The sequence below is a fragment of the Erinaceus europaeus genome, chromosome 18, assembly GCF_950295315.1.
Source record: "Erinaceus europaeus chromosome 18, mEriEur2.1, whole genome shotgun sequence".
Classification (NCBI taxonomy): domain Eukaryota; kingdom Metazoa; phylum Chordata; class Mammalia; order Eulipotyphla; family Erinaceidae; genus Erinaceus; species Erinaceus europaeus.
The window spans coordinates 4,348,389-4,366,447 of NC_080179.1; the positions used below are offsets into that span (position 1 = coordinate 4,348,389).

The 18,059-nt window shown below is 44.5% G+C and overlaps 1 protein-coding gene across 2 annotated transcripts in view; it reads right to left on the bottom strand.

Moving 5' to 3' along the window:
• MFSD6 (major facilitator superfamily domain containing 6) overlaps window positions 1-18,059 on the bottom strand; it is a 49,906-nt gene that overhangs the window by 16,918 nt on the left and 14,929 nt on the right. For both annotated transcript variants that reach the window (XM_016190770.2, XM_016190771.2), the window contains exon 2: window positions 4,689-4,786. In XM_016190770.2, coding sequence (XP_016046256.1) covers window positions 4,689-4,786 — 98 coding nt within the window. The remainder of the gene's footprint in view (window positions 1-4,688; window positions 4,787-18,059) is intronic.

Sequence of the window (18,059 nt, forward strand, 5' to 3'; positions counted from 1 at the left end):
AAACACCAACAATTACTTTTGTGTGCAAATTTTTCTTTTTAACTTATGTTTTTACTTATTTATTGGGTAGAGAGAGAGGAATCAAGAGAAAAGGGAGGGATAAGGAAGGAGAGGGGAGAGAAGGAGAGACAGACAGATACCTGCAGCACTGCTTCATTGCTTGTGAAGCTTTCCCCCTGCAGGGGGGGACCCAGGGCTTGAACCTGGTTCTCTGAGCACTGAAACATGTACACTCAACTGAGTGTGCCACTGCCTGGCCCCAGTGTATGCAAACTTTTCAACTGAAATTATGAAACTAGAGAATCTGTCTCTCTTCTGTATTTGTGTGGCTAGAGATTTGGCTCTAAAGAGTTAAACCAGACAGAAAAGTGCCCACGTCAATACAGCTGAAATCTCGTCTAGAGTTTCCACGGTCAGGTCAGAGTAGCATAGGGACCCTTTCATAATTTTTCTATGCTCTTCCAGGGTGTAAGAGAAAGAAAAACATGACTCTTTCTCGGTTGGGTAGGCTTACCAAATAAGAGAACAAATCCATTCAAACTCATCCTACTGACAACACTGAGAGGCATTCTTACATCAGAACCTTAACCCGGATCCCGCTGAAGAAGCATTCTGTGGAGGCATCTGACGCAGACCTCCTTTCCAGCCTTCCCTGTCTGACTCGTTAGCTAAAGTACTCCAGGTGGGTCCCTTTACGGCACAGCAACCCCAGACTGGCCTTATGTCTGTATTTCGATGTGTTTTCATGGCAAGAATGCTTTTGATCACATCCATCTCAATAGTCTGCAAGGATTCATAACCATAAACCGCGCACAATAAATTCAAGTTAGATTTTGTTTTCTTTCTTTCTTCCTTCCTTCCTTCCTTCCTTCCTTCCTTCCTTCCTTCCTTTTTTTCTTTCTTTTTTAACCAGAGCACTGCTCAGCTCTGGCAGTACAGAGGACTGAACCTGGGACTTCGGAGCCCCAGACACAAAAGTCACTGTGCATAACCATTATGCTACCTACCCTACTTGAGTTAGAATTTTTTTTTTCTACTTCGTTATAACTGTGTATGTCTAAATGCTTCCGATACAGAAGTCGAAGGGAAAATTTCATGGGATTTTAAGATAAGGTTTGAAAACTAGAAACTGGGCAGAGGGTAGAGAGCATAATGGTTATGCAAACAGACTCTCATGCCTGAGGCTCCAAAGTCCCAGGTTCAGTCCTCCGTACCACCATAAACCAGAGCTGAGCGGTGCTCTGGTTAAAGAAAAAAAGAAAAAAAGAAAAAGATGATGGAAAACTAGAAACTCCCTCTTCCTCTCTACCCAACTCAGAATTGAGTCTAGTCAGTTAGAATCGCTTATTCATCTTACTCTTTTAAGAAAAGCTCTTGGCCCAGGGCCAGAGCTGCACTGAAGGCTTTGCGAATGTCTTCTACACTGGGTCACTTCTCCAACCCAATTTTACATTTAATTTTTATGAGTCAGAGAGAGAACGTGGACAAAGCAGTCTGGTTTTGTTTGAGTTGCTCTCATGTGATGCCAGGACCCAGCCTAGAGTCTCATGAAGTAAAGCAGGGGCTCAGCCTAAGTATCTTCCAAATCTACACTGAATGTTCCAGCCTAGAGTCTCATGAAGTAAAGCAGGGGCTCAGCCTAAATATCTTCCAAATCTACACTGAATGTTTTCTTTTCTTTCTTTCTTTCTTTCTTTTTTTTTTTTTTTTTTACCAGTACTCTGTTCAGCTCTGGCTTATGGCGGTGTAAGGGACTGAACCTAGGACTTGAGAGCCTCAGGCATGAAAGTCTTTTTGCATAACCATTATGTTATACCCCCACCCTACTGAATGTTTTCAAAATAAGTTGTGGGTTCCGTCTGAGCAGGAAATCTGCCTTCTGCTTCTTCAAATTGGTATCACCAGTTGCCTACTGAAGACACATATCGGTTGCAAATGGTAGCTGGTTATTTCTCTGTGTGACCACAATAATACTCCACAAAGACTTATGTTGGTGCTGGGGACTGAACCCGGGACCTCAAAAGCTCAGGCATTACAGTCTTCTGCAGGACCACTATGCCATCTCCCTACTCCTTGCCAATGGCAGCCCAACCACACAAGTGATAACACTACAAGAGAATGCCGACTACTAAACCGGGGTAAAAGTTCAAGAAGAAGACGCATCGTCACAGTTTTCATCAGTATCCAGTCTTACCTTGATGCCCAACAGATTACGGACTAAGCTTCCTTCCTAAAAGCACACAGAACAAGGGGCCTGGTCGAGTGCACTCGTTATCATCTGCAAGGCCCTGAGTTCAAGACAGAGGCAAGCTTCTTAAGTGGAAGAGCTATGCTACAGGTGTCTCTCTTTCTCTCGCCCTCTCAATTTCTCCATCTTCTCTATTTAACAAACCCGGAAGAAGGGAGCCAGGTGGTGGTGCAAAGCACAGGGACTGGCGGAAGGATCCCGGTTCAAGCCCCGGCTCCCCACCTGCAGGGGAGTCGCTTCCCAGGCGGTGAAGCAGGTCTGCAGGTGTCTGTCTTTCTCTCCCCCTCTCTGTCTTCCCTTCCTCTCTCCATTTCTCTCTGTCCTATCTAACAATGACGACAGCAATAACAACAATATATAACAAGGGCAACAAAAAGGAAAAAAAAATAAAAATTTAAAAAATAAACAAACAAACAAATCCCCTAGAAGAACAGAAAATCTTATTTCTCCACAACGAGTTCTGATTAGAAAAATGCTAACCCACCCTGCTACTCTGCTGCTGCCCTTGCACCTTCAGGACTAGGGTGACATCGAAATCTGCAATGCCCGTCAAACTATATATAGCGGTGTGCGACTTAGCACAAGTAGTGACAGTTGCCTTGGCTAGACCAGAAGATCCCAGACGCAGTCCTGCTGCCTTTATTTTTAGTCTTAAAAGTATTTACGCACTTTCGTTTATCATTTAAAAATAACTTTATTTTTACCATAATGCCAAGCTGCTAACAGAAGTGTTTGAGAGATCATCTGGGTTTTTCTGTAAGTTAAAATGGCGATGAGCTTTGACTAGAAATTCTTTTTCTTGTACTGCTAGGTAAGTCCTATGACAAGAGCGTCATAGAAGGTTTTTTGGGGGAGTTGGGCAGTAGCGCATCGGGTTAAGCACACGTGGCACAAAGTGCAAGGATGGGTGTACGGATCCTGGTTCGAGTCCCCGGCTCCCCACTTGTAGGGGAATCACTTCACAAGTGGTGAAGCACGTCTGCAGGTGTTTGTCTTTCTCTCCCCCTCTCTGTCTTCCCCTCCTCTCTCCATTTCTCTCTATCCTATCCAACAACAATGACGACATCAATAATAATGACTACAACAATAAAACAACAAGGGCAACAAAAGGGAATAAATAAATAAATATTTAAAAATAAATTAAAAAGTTTTTTTTTCAAAGTTACATGTTGGAGGGAATTTACACACTGAAGCTAAGAGAAAATTTCAGGTTAGGGGATTTAAGCAAAGATTTTAAAGGCTCATGGGAAAGCACTAATATGACTATAAGAATTTAGTTATGTCAGTAGATGCAATAAAGTGACAGAGTATATAAAAGTATTATGACAACCATTTCCAGTAAGTATGGTTAATCTACAGATGCAAAGACATCTTAAAAAACAACTTTTTAATTCTGTAAAGTCATCTATGGACAAATATCTAATAACTGCCCCTAAGAGTTTATTACAGAGTTCCTCTTGCTTTGTTTAGTCACTAGGGTGTGGGGTCAGATCCAGTTTTGTCTGGCTCAACAAATAAGACAGGTAATTCTCACAGTAACTGAAGAACCTGTCCCCCGACCTGAACCTCTCCCTTAACAAACACACGAATATGACCTAGAGCAGTGTGGAGCCACCCCTCCCAGAGTCAAATGTTGAAAGCAAACTCTTCCTTTCTCCCTCCCTCCCTTCCTTCCTTCCTTCCTTCCTTCCTTCCTTCCTTCCTTCCTTTTTTTTTAATATAGAGAAATAATTCTTTTCCAAAAAAATTTATTAGTGATTTACAAAATTATTAAATAACAGGGGTGTAATTCCACATCAATCCCACCACCACCAGAGATGTTTTTTTAATACTATAATTCACTTTCTTTTTTTTATTGGGGGGATTAATGGTTTACAGTCGACAGTAAAGCCCTGTAGTTAGGACATGTGTAACATTTCTCAGTTTTCCACATCACACTCCAATGGCCTCTAGGTCCTCCTCTGCCAGCCTGTTCCAGGACCTGAAGCCTCCCCGTCCCCCAGTCTTTTACTCTGGTGCAATACACCAGCTCCCGTCCAAGTTCTGCTTGGTGTCTCCCCTTCTGTTCTTATTTCTCAGCTTCTGTCTATGAGTGGGACTGTCCCATATTCAGCCTTCTCCCTCCCTCCACCCCCACCCCCAGAGTTCTGTGTCCCCATTCCCTCCACTGGAAACTGCGGTGGTTCTCCCAAGCTCACAGATAGGGGTTGACTATTATTTCTATAACTATCTGTCTGTACTTATATATATTTGCCCATTTTTTCCCCCATGGCCCTGTCTTCTCTTCCTTCCTAAGTCACACCTACACCCATTGCTACTTCTGAATGTCTCTCCTTTTCTCTCCCTGGGTCCTGATGGAGTTGGAGTTCAGAGCCCTCTGGTTATTTTTCCCCTAACATTTCTCCCTCACTGGAAGTATGGACTCCAGCTGCTAACTTACCTTGAAGAACTTCCATGGGGAGAATAATCCAGGCGTTTTCAAGGTAGGAAATATAGATGTATCTCGCCGTGTTACAGGCCAGCCCGATGTACAGAACCCTGCAGAAAGCAAAGGGACAGAAAGTGGGAACCCAGTAAGTGATGCCTACTTGGCCCTGCCACACCATCCATTATGGAGTCGCCAGTGTTCCAAACTTAGGAGAGGGAGAGTGAAGGATGATTCAGTCTGACCACGAACTCTTAGGACTAGAAAGAGACATAGCTTCTCATCTGTCTGGACTCTGCCTTTTCACCATGCTTGTTAATATAAACGTGAACACGACCCTTTCTGAAACTTAACTAGCAGCAGAGGGGATGCTTTTTTAAAGAGAGTCTGGGCACACTGCCATCTGTAATGACATTACTGGCTTCCTTCCAGGGGGATGTTGGGATCGAAGCTACTTCACTATGATGGGGGTGGAACAAGGGAGGAGGAAAGATCAAAATGACAACGTGTGATGTGAATGTGGCCTTGCTCGCACACCCCAAGATACTCCACAGGTTCACAGAGAGACTTTGAAGGTCATCAGAATGATCACCTGTTGATAAATAATACACCCCTTGGAAATGGAGTCCTTGTCTCTGTCAGTTCAACTCATACAAATTCATTGTTTCTTTTTTGACATCATGTGTGAGCTTATAAGATTGATTAATATATACCGACCATCTGCTTCCCCTTCACAAACACCGTCGTCCCAATCATGAGTAAAGCAAAGCAAGCACGGGCTTTCTGCGTTGCAGCCAACCACAGACTTCCGGTCTCTCTCATTCTGAACTAGGCAGGCTGGTTTAGAAGCCACTGCTCTATGCAAAACAACTGGATGGTAGAAATTCCCCAGCTGTTTTCCACTTTCTGTTAGTATTGCTAACCTGGATGGTTTGCATGTCTCATGAAAACTTGAGGGTAACAGAAAGAAACCTGACAGTCTGGTCAACAATCTTTATCAATTATATTTCTATATTCAAATCATTCCTACAAACATTTTTCTCATTTTCTAACAATAGATTAAGGAACGGAAGTGCTACGTGACGTCCAGTTGGCATGAACTACAAAGACGAAACAGGAGGGTGGGGAAGAGTCAACAAATAAACATTAATGAGGACTCTGAGCAATTTCATCAGGACTCGGAGAGAGAAGTGGGGGAAAGGGAAGGGACACTCAGAAGTAGCAGGTGTGACTTAGTGAGGAAGACAAGGCAGGACCATAGGGGGGAAATGGGCAATTATATATAAGTACAGACAGATAGTTACAGAAATAATAGTCAGCCCGTATCTGTGACCTTGGGAGAACCACTGCAGTTTCCAATAGAGGGAATGGGACACAGAACTCTGGTGGTGGGAAAGGTGTGGAATTATACCCCTGTTATTTTGTAATTTTGTAAATCAATATTAAATCGCTAATAATTTTTTTAAAAAAAAAAAGGCTAAAGTGTTTTCAGTGAGGTTGGTATAGGAAATGAATGTTAGGAGGGGTTTAGAATACAACTAACTAGGCATCAGTATGAGTCCTTGAGAGACAGGTCAGCCATGATAGTGTTTTTGTCATTTTAGCCACCTATACAAGATGACTTAGTGACCCCTAAGTGCCATAATAAATATGAATTGGACTCCAAGAATATTTGTTGGAATATTACCAAATGCCAAACACTACAGTGGGCTCAGAGATAAAAAATGTAGAGAAACCCTCTGTGCCTTCAATTCACAGTCTAGTGGCATGACAAGACACATGAGCAAAAAAACTCAACACGGTACTTCCAAGAGGTCTGTGTAGAGTGTGCTCTGGTCGCAAAAGGAGAGGTCCTGAGGGGTCGCCGGGGCTCTTGGGTTAGGAGTAACGGACAAAGACAGTGGGGAGGACACTGCAGGCAGAGGAAACACCGGGGACGAAGAATGATCATGAAACCTCAAGTGTCTGCACAGAGAGAGAGCCTTTGAAAGACAGAAGGAGGATCAAACACTGATGATTTAGGAAAAGAAGAGTGAACTTCTCCAGTCTAGATCCAAGCCAGAAACGTCATTAGAAGCGGAGTATTTACAGACAGGAAGCCTGGCATGGCTCAGCAGTCTTGGTCTATACCCCATTTAAAGAAGCACAGATCCCACACACACGTTACTCAGGACAAGCGTTCCTCAACGGTGAGAGACAGAAAGATGACCAGCAATAAACCAAGGTTCAGAAAACATCACTTTGAGCAGGCAGGAAACCACTTGGTGAGAGTTCTGACCCGCAACTCAAGAGCGCGGATTCATCACAGACATCGGCTACTTGAAGCACAGTCTAGTTGGCCTGAAGCCTGACTCAACTTACACCGTCTGGACAGTGGCTAGTGAGGGGTTCACACTCTCCTTGGGTTGCATCATTCCAAGATCAACTTTTTAAGCTCTCTATAAACTTGTCAAGAGAGAAAAAAACCTAAACAAACAAACAAAAACCCTCCTTCAGATATTGCTACAGAAGTCTCTTTAGACCAGGTAGACATCTCTCGCTAACGACAGTGACAATTCTGGTTTGCTTACGCAGACTGGTACAAGAAGGAAACATATTTCCAACACGACCACTCATGGACACAGATGGCCAGAGTAAGATGGCATTTCCTAGAATTGGTTTAATAAGGCAGGACAATACAAAGCCAAACCTTTTAGACAATGATACAACTGCACCTTGAAATATCTGGGAGATCTACTGGAAAGGATGTTTCCTGTCAAGGACAGAGACCTCACAGTCAAGTCAAGACTCAGGAGAAGGGTGAGGTCACCAGCTCTCGCCACTCTGAGGTAAGCACATCATCTGGTCTGGACGGCGTGTGGCAGCCTCTGTGACGGACGCTTCCCTCAGATTGCTGACTACTCAGTGGTCTCATCTTTGCCCCTCACTCTCACTGCCTTTGCTTCACTCCCTCAGTGAGCACGCCTTTGGTTTCTCATCGCAGTCAGATGGCAGCTGCTTGAAGGGGGAGTTGCAGTGACTAGCAGCCCAGGATTGGCTGATGTGAAGGGGTTGGGCTGGTGCTCACCATTTGAATGCCCACCCCAAGCAGCTCCCATCTCTTCACGTGACTATTGCCATTTCCTGATTAGAGTTTACTTATGTGACTAGGTTAACACTGAGAGGTTCTCCAAGTGTTTTGAAGACTTTCTTCTTGGAGTTCAGGGCTGAGGCTACTTACTTTTTTAAAAAAATTTTGTTAGTGATTCGATAATTGATTTACAAAATCAGAAGACAACAGGCGCATGATTCTATAATGTTCCTGCCACCAGAGTTCTGTGTCCTCATCCCCCCCAGGCCACTATCATTTTGAGTGGTGTCATTCTCTCCCGTGTGGGACCTGCCATTTCATAGCAGACTGGCTAGTATACCTGGCCCTCTGGTACTAAATATCAGTTTTTTAAAAACTAAAAATGCTCCTACACATACTCTAAATACCTCCTCTAGAAAACCATTCGATGGGGAGTTGGGCTGTAGCGCAGCAGGTTAAGCGCAAGTGATGCAAAGCGAAAGGAGCAGCGCTAGGATCCCGGTTCGAACCCCCGGCTCCCCACTGCAGGGGCGTCGCTTCACAGGCAGTGAAGCAGGTCTGCAGGTGTCTGTCTTTCTCTTCCCCTCTCTGTCTTCCCCCTCCTCTCTCTATTTCTCTCTGTCCTATCCAACAATGATGACAACAAATAATAACAACAACCATAAAACAGCAAGGGCAACAAAAGGGAATAAATAAATAAAATACATAAAAAAAGAAAAACATTAGATGAGTCTCTTAAAACAATGATTTCCTGGTCTTTGTGTTATGAAATGTCCTGCATATGCACCCATATTCAAGCTACATTAGTGCGTAAACAGGGATGCACTGGATCGACCTTCCCGTGGTGCATCCCGTGAGTACCCATTCATTGGGGAAACCGACAATCCTTCCTAGCCGACTGAATCCACATGGATCCCAGTCACTTTCAAAGCCAGCAACAAGCAGCTCCTGACAGCTTTCAACCTGACGCTGTTGACTGGCTACGGAAGAAGGGCAAATGCTAGAAGAAGAAGCACGTAAACAAAGCTAGAACAAAAGAAGAAACTAAGGCAAGGCTGAAGTTTACCTTCAAGATTTGTGACTGGAGTCCTTCACTGTCGAGGGGGTTTATTTTTGCAAATGCTGAGTTTACACAGTGGGGCTGTGTACTTTACAGTAACTATATATTAAAGTTCTCAAAGAAAAAAAATTAGTTTCCAGATTTAAAAGATGAAAAAAATAGACCTAGGACAAAAAGTAAAATTTGGGGGAAGTGGGTAACATAATACAAAGGAAAAGAATTCTTCTCTCAGATTGTTCTATCTTTCAGGTCATGTTAAAAAGGAAAAATTGATGGAAATCAGAGAGCACAAGTGTGGTCTAACCACAGTGAACAAAGACAAGATTTGGTCCCGCATCTGAAGATGGGCTCACGCTTTCACATGTCTGTGTTCTGCCACGTTTACCCCGCACTCTCTACTCTGCATAGCTGAGAAGGAAAAGTTTCAGATCCACGGAGACACCGACATGTGAACAGACTGTTTCTGGAAGGGCTGAACTCTCATGTTGCTGATAGTCTCCAAGAAAAGGATCTAGGCATCTGTCCAAAGGGTGGGAGAGACATCTCCCCGGATATGTTGTAGTAGTCTTGCTTTTTTTTTTTTTTTTAATCATGTCCGTCTACTTCCTCAAAGAATGAATCAGTCACTGTTTCACACTGACATACAGGTACTGTAAATGGTGTACAATATATGATGTCTGACAGGTGGCTCTCCATTTTGAAGAAATCATCTGTTTTTTCCATTTTGACTTAAAAACAAAAGGACAGGGAGTTGGGCGGTAGTGCACCAGGTTGAGTGCAGGTGGTGCAAAGCACAAGGACCAGCATAAAGATCCCAGTTCAAGACCCCTGGCTCCCCACCTGTAGGGGAGTCGCTTCACAGGCAGTGAAGCAGGTCTGCAGGTGTCTGTCTTTCTCTCCCTCTCTCTGTCTTCCCCTCCTCTCTCCATTTCTCTCTGTCCTATCCAACAATGACGACATCAATAACAACAATATTAACTATAAAAAAAAACAAGGACAACAAAAGGGAATAAATAAATAAATAAAACAAAAGGACCTTGGTCAGGGAAGCTATCATAATGGCTGTTGGGAAATGGTTAAGCCAGATCCCCCTGCTCCACCCTGCATTCCTGATACCTATCTACCTAGTCATTGTCTTGCCTGAAAGATCCCCACCCATTCCATTCCTTTGATCTATCTTTCAAGACCCTCCCTGCCTCCAGGGTATCATTAATCCCACCAGTGAAAACCCTCGCAACAGTTGCTAAGGAAGTTTCTACCTTCCCAGAGCCCGTTTGCCTTTCTCCACCCCTTTCCTAGCCATTTCCGTTTCTGACTTGTCACTTCCAGGTCTGACCTTTAAAAGCCTTGCTCTCTGATCAATAAAGACATTGCATTGCCACTCTACCACAAGTTCAAGTCATCTCTCCCACTTCTCTGAGTGAGTAGCAGCCCAGGCTGGCTGTAGTCAAGTTCTCTCCAACCCAGAGAGTGCACGCCCGGGAAGAGACACCCCTATGCTAGCCCGGCAAATGGCTATGCAAAAAGACTCAGCATGATGGTTGTACAGAAAGTCTTTCATGCCTCAGGCTCAGTCCTACCCCAACCATAAATCACTGCTGAGCAGTGCTCTGTGTGTGTGTGACTTTCCTCGTCTCTCTTTTTTCATCTGTTTGTATATATATGTATATATATCATTTATTTGTTTATTTATTGTCACCACTCTTGTCACCAAAGATCTGTGTCCCCATGTCCACCCTCACAGATAACCACTACAGTTCTCTCACAGTCTTGAAAATAGGTTGACGTTTTGTCTTTTTCACATTTGTCTGTTCAATTGTCTATATTCCACATATGAGATCCAGAGATTGCCTTCTCTCTCTTTCTTACTCTAAAATAAAAAATTTATATACATAAGAAGTTGGGCGGTAGTGCAGCAGGTTAACTGCAGGCGGCGCAAAGCTCAAGGACCAGTGTAAGGATCTTGGTTCGAGCACCCGGCTCCCCACCTGCAGGGGAGTCACTTCACAGGCGGTGAAGCAGGTCTGCAGGTGTCTATCTTTCTCTCCCCCCTCTGTCCTCCTCTCTTCTCTCCATTTCTCTCTGTCCTATCCAACAACAATGACATCAATAACAACAACAATAATTACAACAACAATAAAACAGCAAGGGCAACACAAGGGAATAAATAAATAAATATTTTTAAAAAGAATATATGACGACCTAGTTAATTTTAGATAGTACTCCTATCTTTCTAATCTGCCAGAGATTGGGTTTGAATAAACCATCTAGTCATACAAAAAGTTAAGAAAAGCACGTGAAGGAGCCAGCATTCCATTCACTTACTGACAAAGAACAGGGCAGTCGTACAGGTAGGCTGAAGCTCTCATTTGCTGCCAGTGCCACCTGGGCCATCAGAGGATGCCTGTTAATACGGATTCAGGTTCCATTACACACCACGCGTCCTCGTCACTCAGCCGGCACACCGCCTAGCTCGCTGTCCTCCAGACACGTGCGCGTCGAGTGGACAGCGTGGTCAGTGTCCTCAGCTCTCCCTGGTGGAGGTCTGAACGCCCATGCCTCCTTCAGCCGTTGCTCAGGGTCTTTGAATGAGCTCACACACCCCCTCGCCATCCTCGCATCAAGTGCAGCTTGCATCAACAAGCTTTATGAGGACTGCAGTTCTGTGTGTCCCCATACTACTGACTCAGGCTGACTTCCAGTACTCAGTGCACAGCTAGTACTAAGTAAGTACTCACAGGCTAGAGAGACAACATGCACACTTGAAATAGGACATCATACAGCAGAAATTCTTATTTTACACACTCCACCAAGTGTCAGAGACACTGTGAACATGCTATCGTTATAAACCATGCATACATACTTAGAATTTACATGCATGTACATACATGCATATAGATAATGGCAAGGGAATAAAATAAAAATGGTTACATGAAAGAATCCACTGCCTTAAAAAAAAAAAGGGGAGTTGGGCGGTGGCGCAGCGGGTTAAGTGCACGTGACACAAAGCACAAAGACCCGTGGTAAGGATCCCAGTTCGAACCCCCGGCTCCCCACCTGCAGGGGAGTCGCTTCACAGGCGGTGAAGCAGGTCTGCAGGTGTCTGTCTTTCTCTCCCCCTCTGTCCCCTCTCCTCTCTCCATTTCTCTCTGTCCTATTCAACAATGATGACAACAACAAGAATAACTACAACAATAAATCAAGGGCAACAAAAGGGAATAAATAAATAAATAAATAAATAAATAAATAAATAAATAAATACATTTTTTTTAGAAAGCCTAGAAGGCCAGCAGAATTGCTTACTTGAATGATGTGCTGCTCTGCTCTGTTCAAACCTGGCTTGCACCACACTGAGGAAAGTTTTATTTATTCTTTTATTATTATCTCTTTATTTATCTGTTGGATAGAAACAGCCAGAAATCGAGAAGGGAGAGGTGGAGAGGGAGAGAGAGACAGTGAGACCTGCAGCACTGCTTCACTACTCTCAAAGCTTTCCCTCTGCAGGTGGGGACCGGGGGCTTGAACCAGGTGTGCTACCCCGCCCAGCCCTGAAAAAGTTTTATTGCTATGGTTTCTTTCACTCTCAGTCTCTGTCTCTGTATAATAACAACAACAACAACAATAGGCTTAAAACTAAGATAATAAATTTCATGTCCATATTCGGTAAGCTTATTTATTTATTCCCTTTTGTTGTCCTTGTTTTATTGTTGTAGTTATTATTGATGTCATTGTTGGATAGGACAGAGAGAAATGGAGAGAGGAGGGGAAGGCAGAGAGGGAGAGAAAGACAGATACCTGCAGACCTGCTTCTCTGCCTGTGAATCAACTCCCCTGCAGGTGGGGAGCCGGGGGCTCGAACCAGTATCCTTATGTAGGTCCTTGCACTTTGCGCCACCTGCGCTTAACCCGCTGCGCTACCACCCGACTCCCAAGATAACAATTTATAAAAAGAATTTCTGTTCCAAACAGTTGTTGTGTTCGTGTTCTTTTGAAGAGAAGACCTAACCATCTCTCACAACATAATTATTAATGATCCCTAACCACCTGGAAGACTTCTGTGAACTTTGTTGTTGTTTCTAGTTAAGTAAAAAAAAAACAAAGTCAACTGACCACGCCCTCACCCATGTGCCCTGGAGCCTCCCCTCCCCAGAGCCCTGCCCCACAGGGAAAGACAGACACAGGCTGGGGGTGCGGATCCACCTGCAGAAGCCAGAACTCCCACCTCTGTACCCCATACAAAATTCTGGTTCATACACTCAGAGAGGGGAAGAAATGATAGGGGCAGATGACCAGAGGGCTCTGAAATCCAACTCCATCAGGACCAGAGAGAGAAAAGGAAAAAATGAGGCACATTTGGAAGCAGCGATAGATGTTAAGTGTGACTTATAAAGGAAGAGAAGGCACAGGGGGAAAAAGGGCAAGTATATATATTTATATTAGCCTAGAAATATATTTAGTAAACATATAAATATATCTCTATATTAGTATAAATATATATTGTATGTAATAAATATATTTGTTTCATTTAAATATATAATATATATAAATATATAAATTTATTTTATATTTTATTTCAAATGTTTAAATTTAACTTTAAATATATTAATTTTTACATATAATAGTATATATAATTATATATAAATATATAAAGTATATATAATTATGTATACTATTATATATAAAATATAATAAATAAATAAATATATATATATATACACTGCAGTTTCTAGTGGAGGGAGTGGGGACACAGAACTGGAGGTGGGAATGGTATGGAAATGAAATTATAATTAACTAAAATGTATACCCCTGCTATCTCATAATATTGTAAATCTAAGTCACTAATAAAAAAGTCAAATGACCAAACACATACACACTAAATGACTTTGATTAATAAGTTCTCAGTGATATGGCCTGAGGTTCACATAAAGTAATGTCTATAACAGAAAACCGATAGTTTCCAGATAAGAATCACTGACATCTGGTATAGCCATTATTCTGAAAAAGGCATCAAGATGTTTAAATGACCTTAGGTGAAATATGAGGAATCCAAACTACTTCCTAAAAATTCAGACTAAATCAAAAAGAGATACTGATCCTACTGCTCTTACTATGGCCAGACCATACCAGGAAGTGGGTGTGATTACTAGATTACGGAGAAAGAAAAAAGAGAGAGAAGCTAGAACTAGGATATGGGGGCAGAGGGGAGTGTTGGGGATAAGGTATTTTGGAGGAAAAAATAATTCCTAGAGGAAAACTGTTACAAAGCTGTAAGAGGCACACGAGGAAATGAGGTTTTTGCTCAAGAGGGGGAATAAGCTATAGTTTTCCAAATTCAGTTCTTCAGTCAGTACAAACAGATATTTTTGCTTAGTTTCTAAGCACCAATTAAATGGATGCAATATTGTCTTTTCATAGGGATTTGATCCTGGGAACATGTGATCCTGGACCTGCCTGGGACCTCTAGCAGATGCTCGAGCATGAAGCCCACTCAGAGGAAAACAGAGTTGGAAGACAGAGTGCCAGCTTCTGGTGACATCTGCAGTCATTCGCCGCGTTTTTGGCTACAGGAAGGTCCTCCTCTTCCAGTTAACACAAGCCAGCTGTGCTTCCCTTAGGCCACTCTGGGTGAGGCTGTCTGCCCTGGAAGTAGCAAGAGTCTGCACTGACCCCACGTCTTAGCTCCTCTGAAAGCAGCAGTGCTCACAGACCAGCTGCGGGCCTGGCTGCAACAACAGGGCTTCCTTCCTCCTTATATGGAGGCACAGCGTCTAAAGTCAGGGTTCATTTCCTCTCGCGTGCCTCCTTCCCCGACAGACAGACAGACAGACGCTTCCCTGTGTCTTCTTCCCCTGTCCATCATTCCATCTGTTTCAGGGCATCTGCAACGCAATCTTCTCACAGGACACATCTGTTTACAGCCCATCCTAATGCCTTTTTTTTTTTTTAAAGATTTTATTTATTTATGAGAAAGATAGGAGGAGAGAGAAAGAATCAGACATCACTCTGGCACATGTGCTGCCAGGGATCGAACTGGGGACCTCACGCTTGAGAGTCCAAAGCTTTATCACTGCGCCAACTCCCAGACCACCACTTTTTTTTGTTTGTTTTTTAACTTAAAGCACCTTTTGTGAAGTCCCTACATCCAAGTACAGTTACAATCGGAAGGACTAAACTTTGCCACATGGATCACTGGGGATGTGGAGGCACAATTTGGCCCTCAGAAATTACCTCGACCAGGGAGAGCAGAAGCAACCGGTGGCACAGCTATATACAAGATGCTGGGTACTGTACAGCAAACCCTAACAAAGGGACTTCTCAAAGTTAACCCAATTACCAAATAATGTGATGATAACAATAACTATCCATTGTCTTCTTAAACCCTAAGACAGCAGGAACCTCACATTTCCACTATAGAGCCCCTACTTCCCCCAGTCCTGGAACCTTAGGGTGGGGCGCACTTTCCTGCATGCTTCTCTCAATTCATGCCAAATAATATTGCATCTGCCGATCCCAACCTAATTAATGCAACGAGTGCCACCCCAGCCTGCTTCACTTCAGACTGTGTCCAGAGACTTCAGGTGTGGAATGACAACCCTTCAGCTTCATTACACGGTGAGACCTTTCCTTTCATAGTATACTCTAATTCCATTCCAGGCGGTTCACTTCCTAACAAAGTCCCAAAACCTAGATATAGACCAGGTTCTGTGAGAGAGAGCATATGTTCACACGTATCCATAAACTAGGACAAAATATATACCTGAAAGCAGAAGTACACTAGAGTTTGCAGTGAGTACCCCCCAACACTTCATCTGCACTACTCCAGCTTTTAGGTCCATGATTGTTCAACAACTTGTTTGGCTTTGTATGTTAACTCTCTTTTCAGCCACCAGGTTCCAGATGCCAGCATGATGCCGACCAGACTTCCCTGGACAGACAACCCCACCCATGTGTCCTGGAGCTCTGCTTCCCCAGAGCCCCACCCTACTAGGGAAAGAGAGAGACAGGCTGGGAGTATGGATCCACCTGTCAACACCCATGTTCATCAGGGAAGCAATTCCAGAAGCCAGACCTTCCACCTTCTGCATCCCACAGTGACCCTGGGTCCATGCTCCCAGAGGGATAGAGAATAGGAAAGCTATCAGGGGAGGGGATGGGATACAGAGATCTGGTGGTGGTAACTGTGTGGAGTTATAGCCCTCCTATCCTATGGTTTTGTCATTGTCTCCTTTCTTAAATAAAAATAAATAATAATAAAAAAGAAATGCCCTCAGGGGCTGGGGGATGCCTCAGTGTGCGGAGCACAGGTCCTGCACGAGGCGTAGGTTGCGGGCCCCAGAAGTGGCGGAGTGGTGCCTTGGTGCCTCCTGCTCACCTGCTCTCCACCTTCCTCTCTCTCTCTCTCTCTCTCTCTGCCATCCTCTTCCCCCCCAAAAAAAAAGAAAAGAGAGAGAGAATGATAAAAACTAGGCTGAGGAGACCACTCAGTGGTTATAAAAAAAGATGACCAGGGGCCAGGCGGTGGTGCACCTGGTTGAGCACACATGACAGTGCTTGAGGGCCCGGGGTTCAAGCCTCCAGTCTCTACCCGCAGGAGAAAAGCTTTGTGAGTGGGGAAGCAGGGCTGCAGGTGTCTCTCTCTCCCTAGCTGCCCAGCCCTCTCAATTTCTAAGTCTCTATTCAATGATAAATTAATTTTTTTTTTTGAAAAAACCCACGTACTCCTCCGACGAGAAATAGCACCGATCAGAAAGCAGCTTTCCTGGGTTTCCAAAGGCAGAACAAGGCTGCCGTGTAGGGAGACTGTTGGCCCTTTATACACCCCAACCCAACCCAACCCAACCCAACCGCACTTACTCACTGTGTTATCTGGGGGTTACTATTTACGCTCCCAGTGGCTGCTGTAAGAGGACAGACCTGGCAAACAGTGCTTAATTAATGCATTTGCACAACGGGCAAGTGGATCGGTGAAGCCCTGGCACATTCCTACTGGAGTTGGACTTCTTCTTGGAAATGATGAGAAGCCCTCGTGCTGCTCTATGATAAGGGTTCTGACAAGGTCGAAGAAGAGCAACAGAACGGCTCACCTGGACAACGGGCCGCTCTGTCGTGTCGGCTCCGCGTTGAAGCCCCGTTCCCGCTGCAGTAAAGGCAACGTCAGCTCTGTGGTTTCTTTCGCTCTCTTTGCCCGCCTCTCTGTCTCTTTCTGGCAGCCGGCCTGGAGTGCCAAAGCTATAGAGATGACAACATGGTCCCATGTACTCCTGCCCTGTGCGCCCTGTGACGTGTGCCTCAACCAAGGGCACCGCCATCTGGCCCTCGACGCCTTAACTTTACAGAAACAAGGAGACGGGCAAGCAGAATGAAGTCGCAAAGCTGGCTGGTCAGCGACAGGTCAAGAAGGCCCCTTTGGACAGCTAAAAACAGTGCTGTGTGCCTACATAAGATCAAACCCAGACAAAGACTGAAAGAAACCCCAGACTGGGCCAGTGAAGACAGGAACTGGTCAGATCAGTCGACATACTGGTAGCAGCTGTACACGGAGATGAAGGAAGCAGGTGTGTGTCTGAGCCTGAAAGCCAGCCGGCCGCTAAAGGACCGATGACCCATTAGGAGGATAAACGGGGATAAGAGTCCAGCAGAAAAGCGAACGCCACTCTGCAGCTGTGCAGTATCCTGAATCACAAAAGAAAAGTTCCCCAAGAAGCGACACCTGGTGTTATTAGATGAACTAGGTCCAGTGAGCCTGTCTGCTGAAGAAGCCGCTGGAATCCCAGGCGTAAGTGCTAAGGCAGGACACATCCTACCCCCAGCTGCAGGATGGGTGTGGGCCGCAGCATCTCTGAAGTAAGATAATTAGGAGTTGAGTGTATGATTTGGGCTGGGTTAAGAGCAGAAACTAGGGAGAGCCGTGAAAGAGAGAGAAGGAGAGAGAGAGGAGAGAGAGAGGGGAGAGAGAGAGAAAGAGGAGAGAGGAGAGAGAAAGGAGAGAGAGGAGAGAGAGAAGGAGAGAGTATAGGAGAAAGAAGGAGACAGAGAGGAGAGAAGGAGAGAGAGGAGAAAGGAGAGAGAGAGAGAGAGAGAAGGAGAGAGAGGAAAGAGAGAGAGAAGGAGAGAGAGAGAGAGAGGAGAGAGAGAAGGAAAGAGAGAGTAAATAGGAGAAAGCAGTAGCAGACTGTGAGGAGAAGGCAAGTATTTTCATGCCCTGAGGCTCCAAAGGACCAGGCTCAATCACCTCACGTTACTACCATGAGCCTCT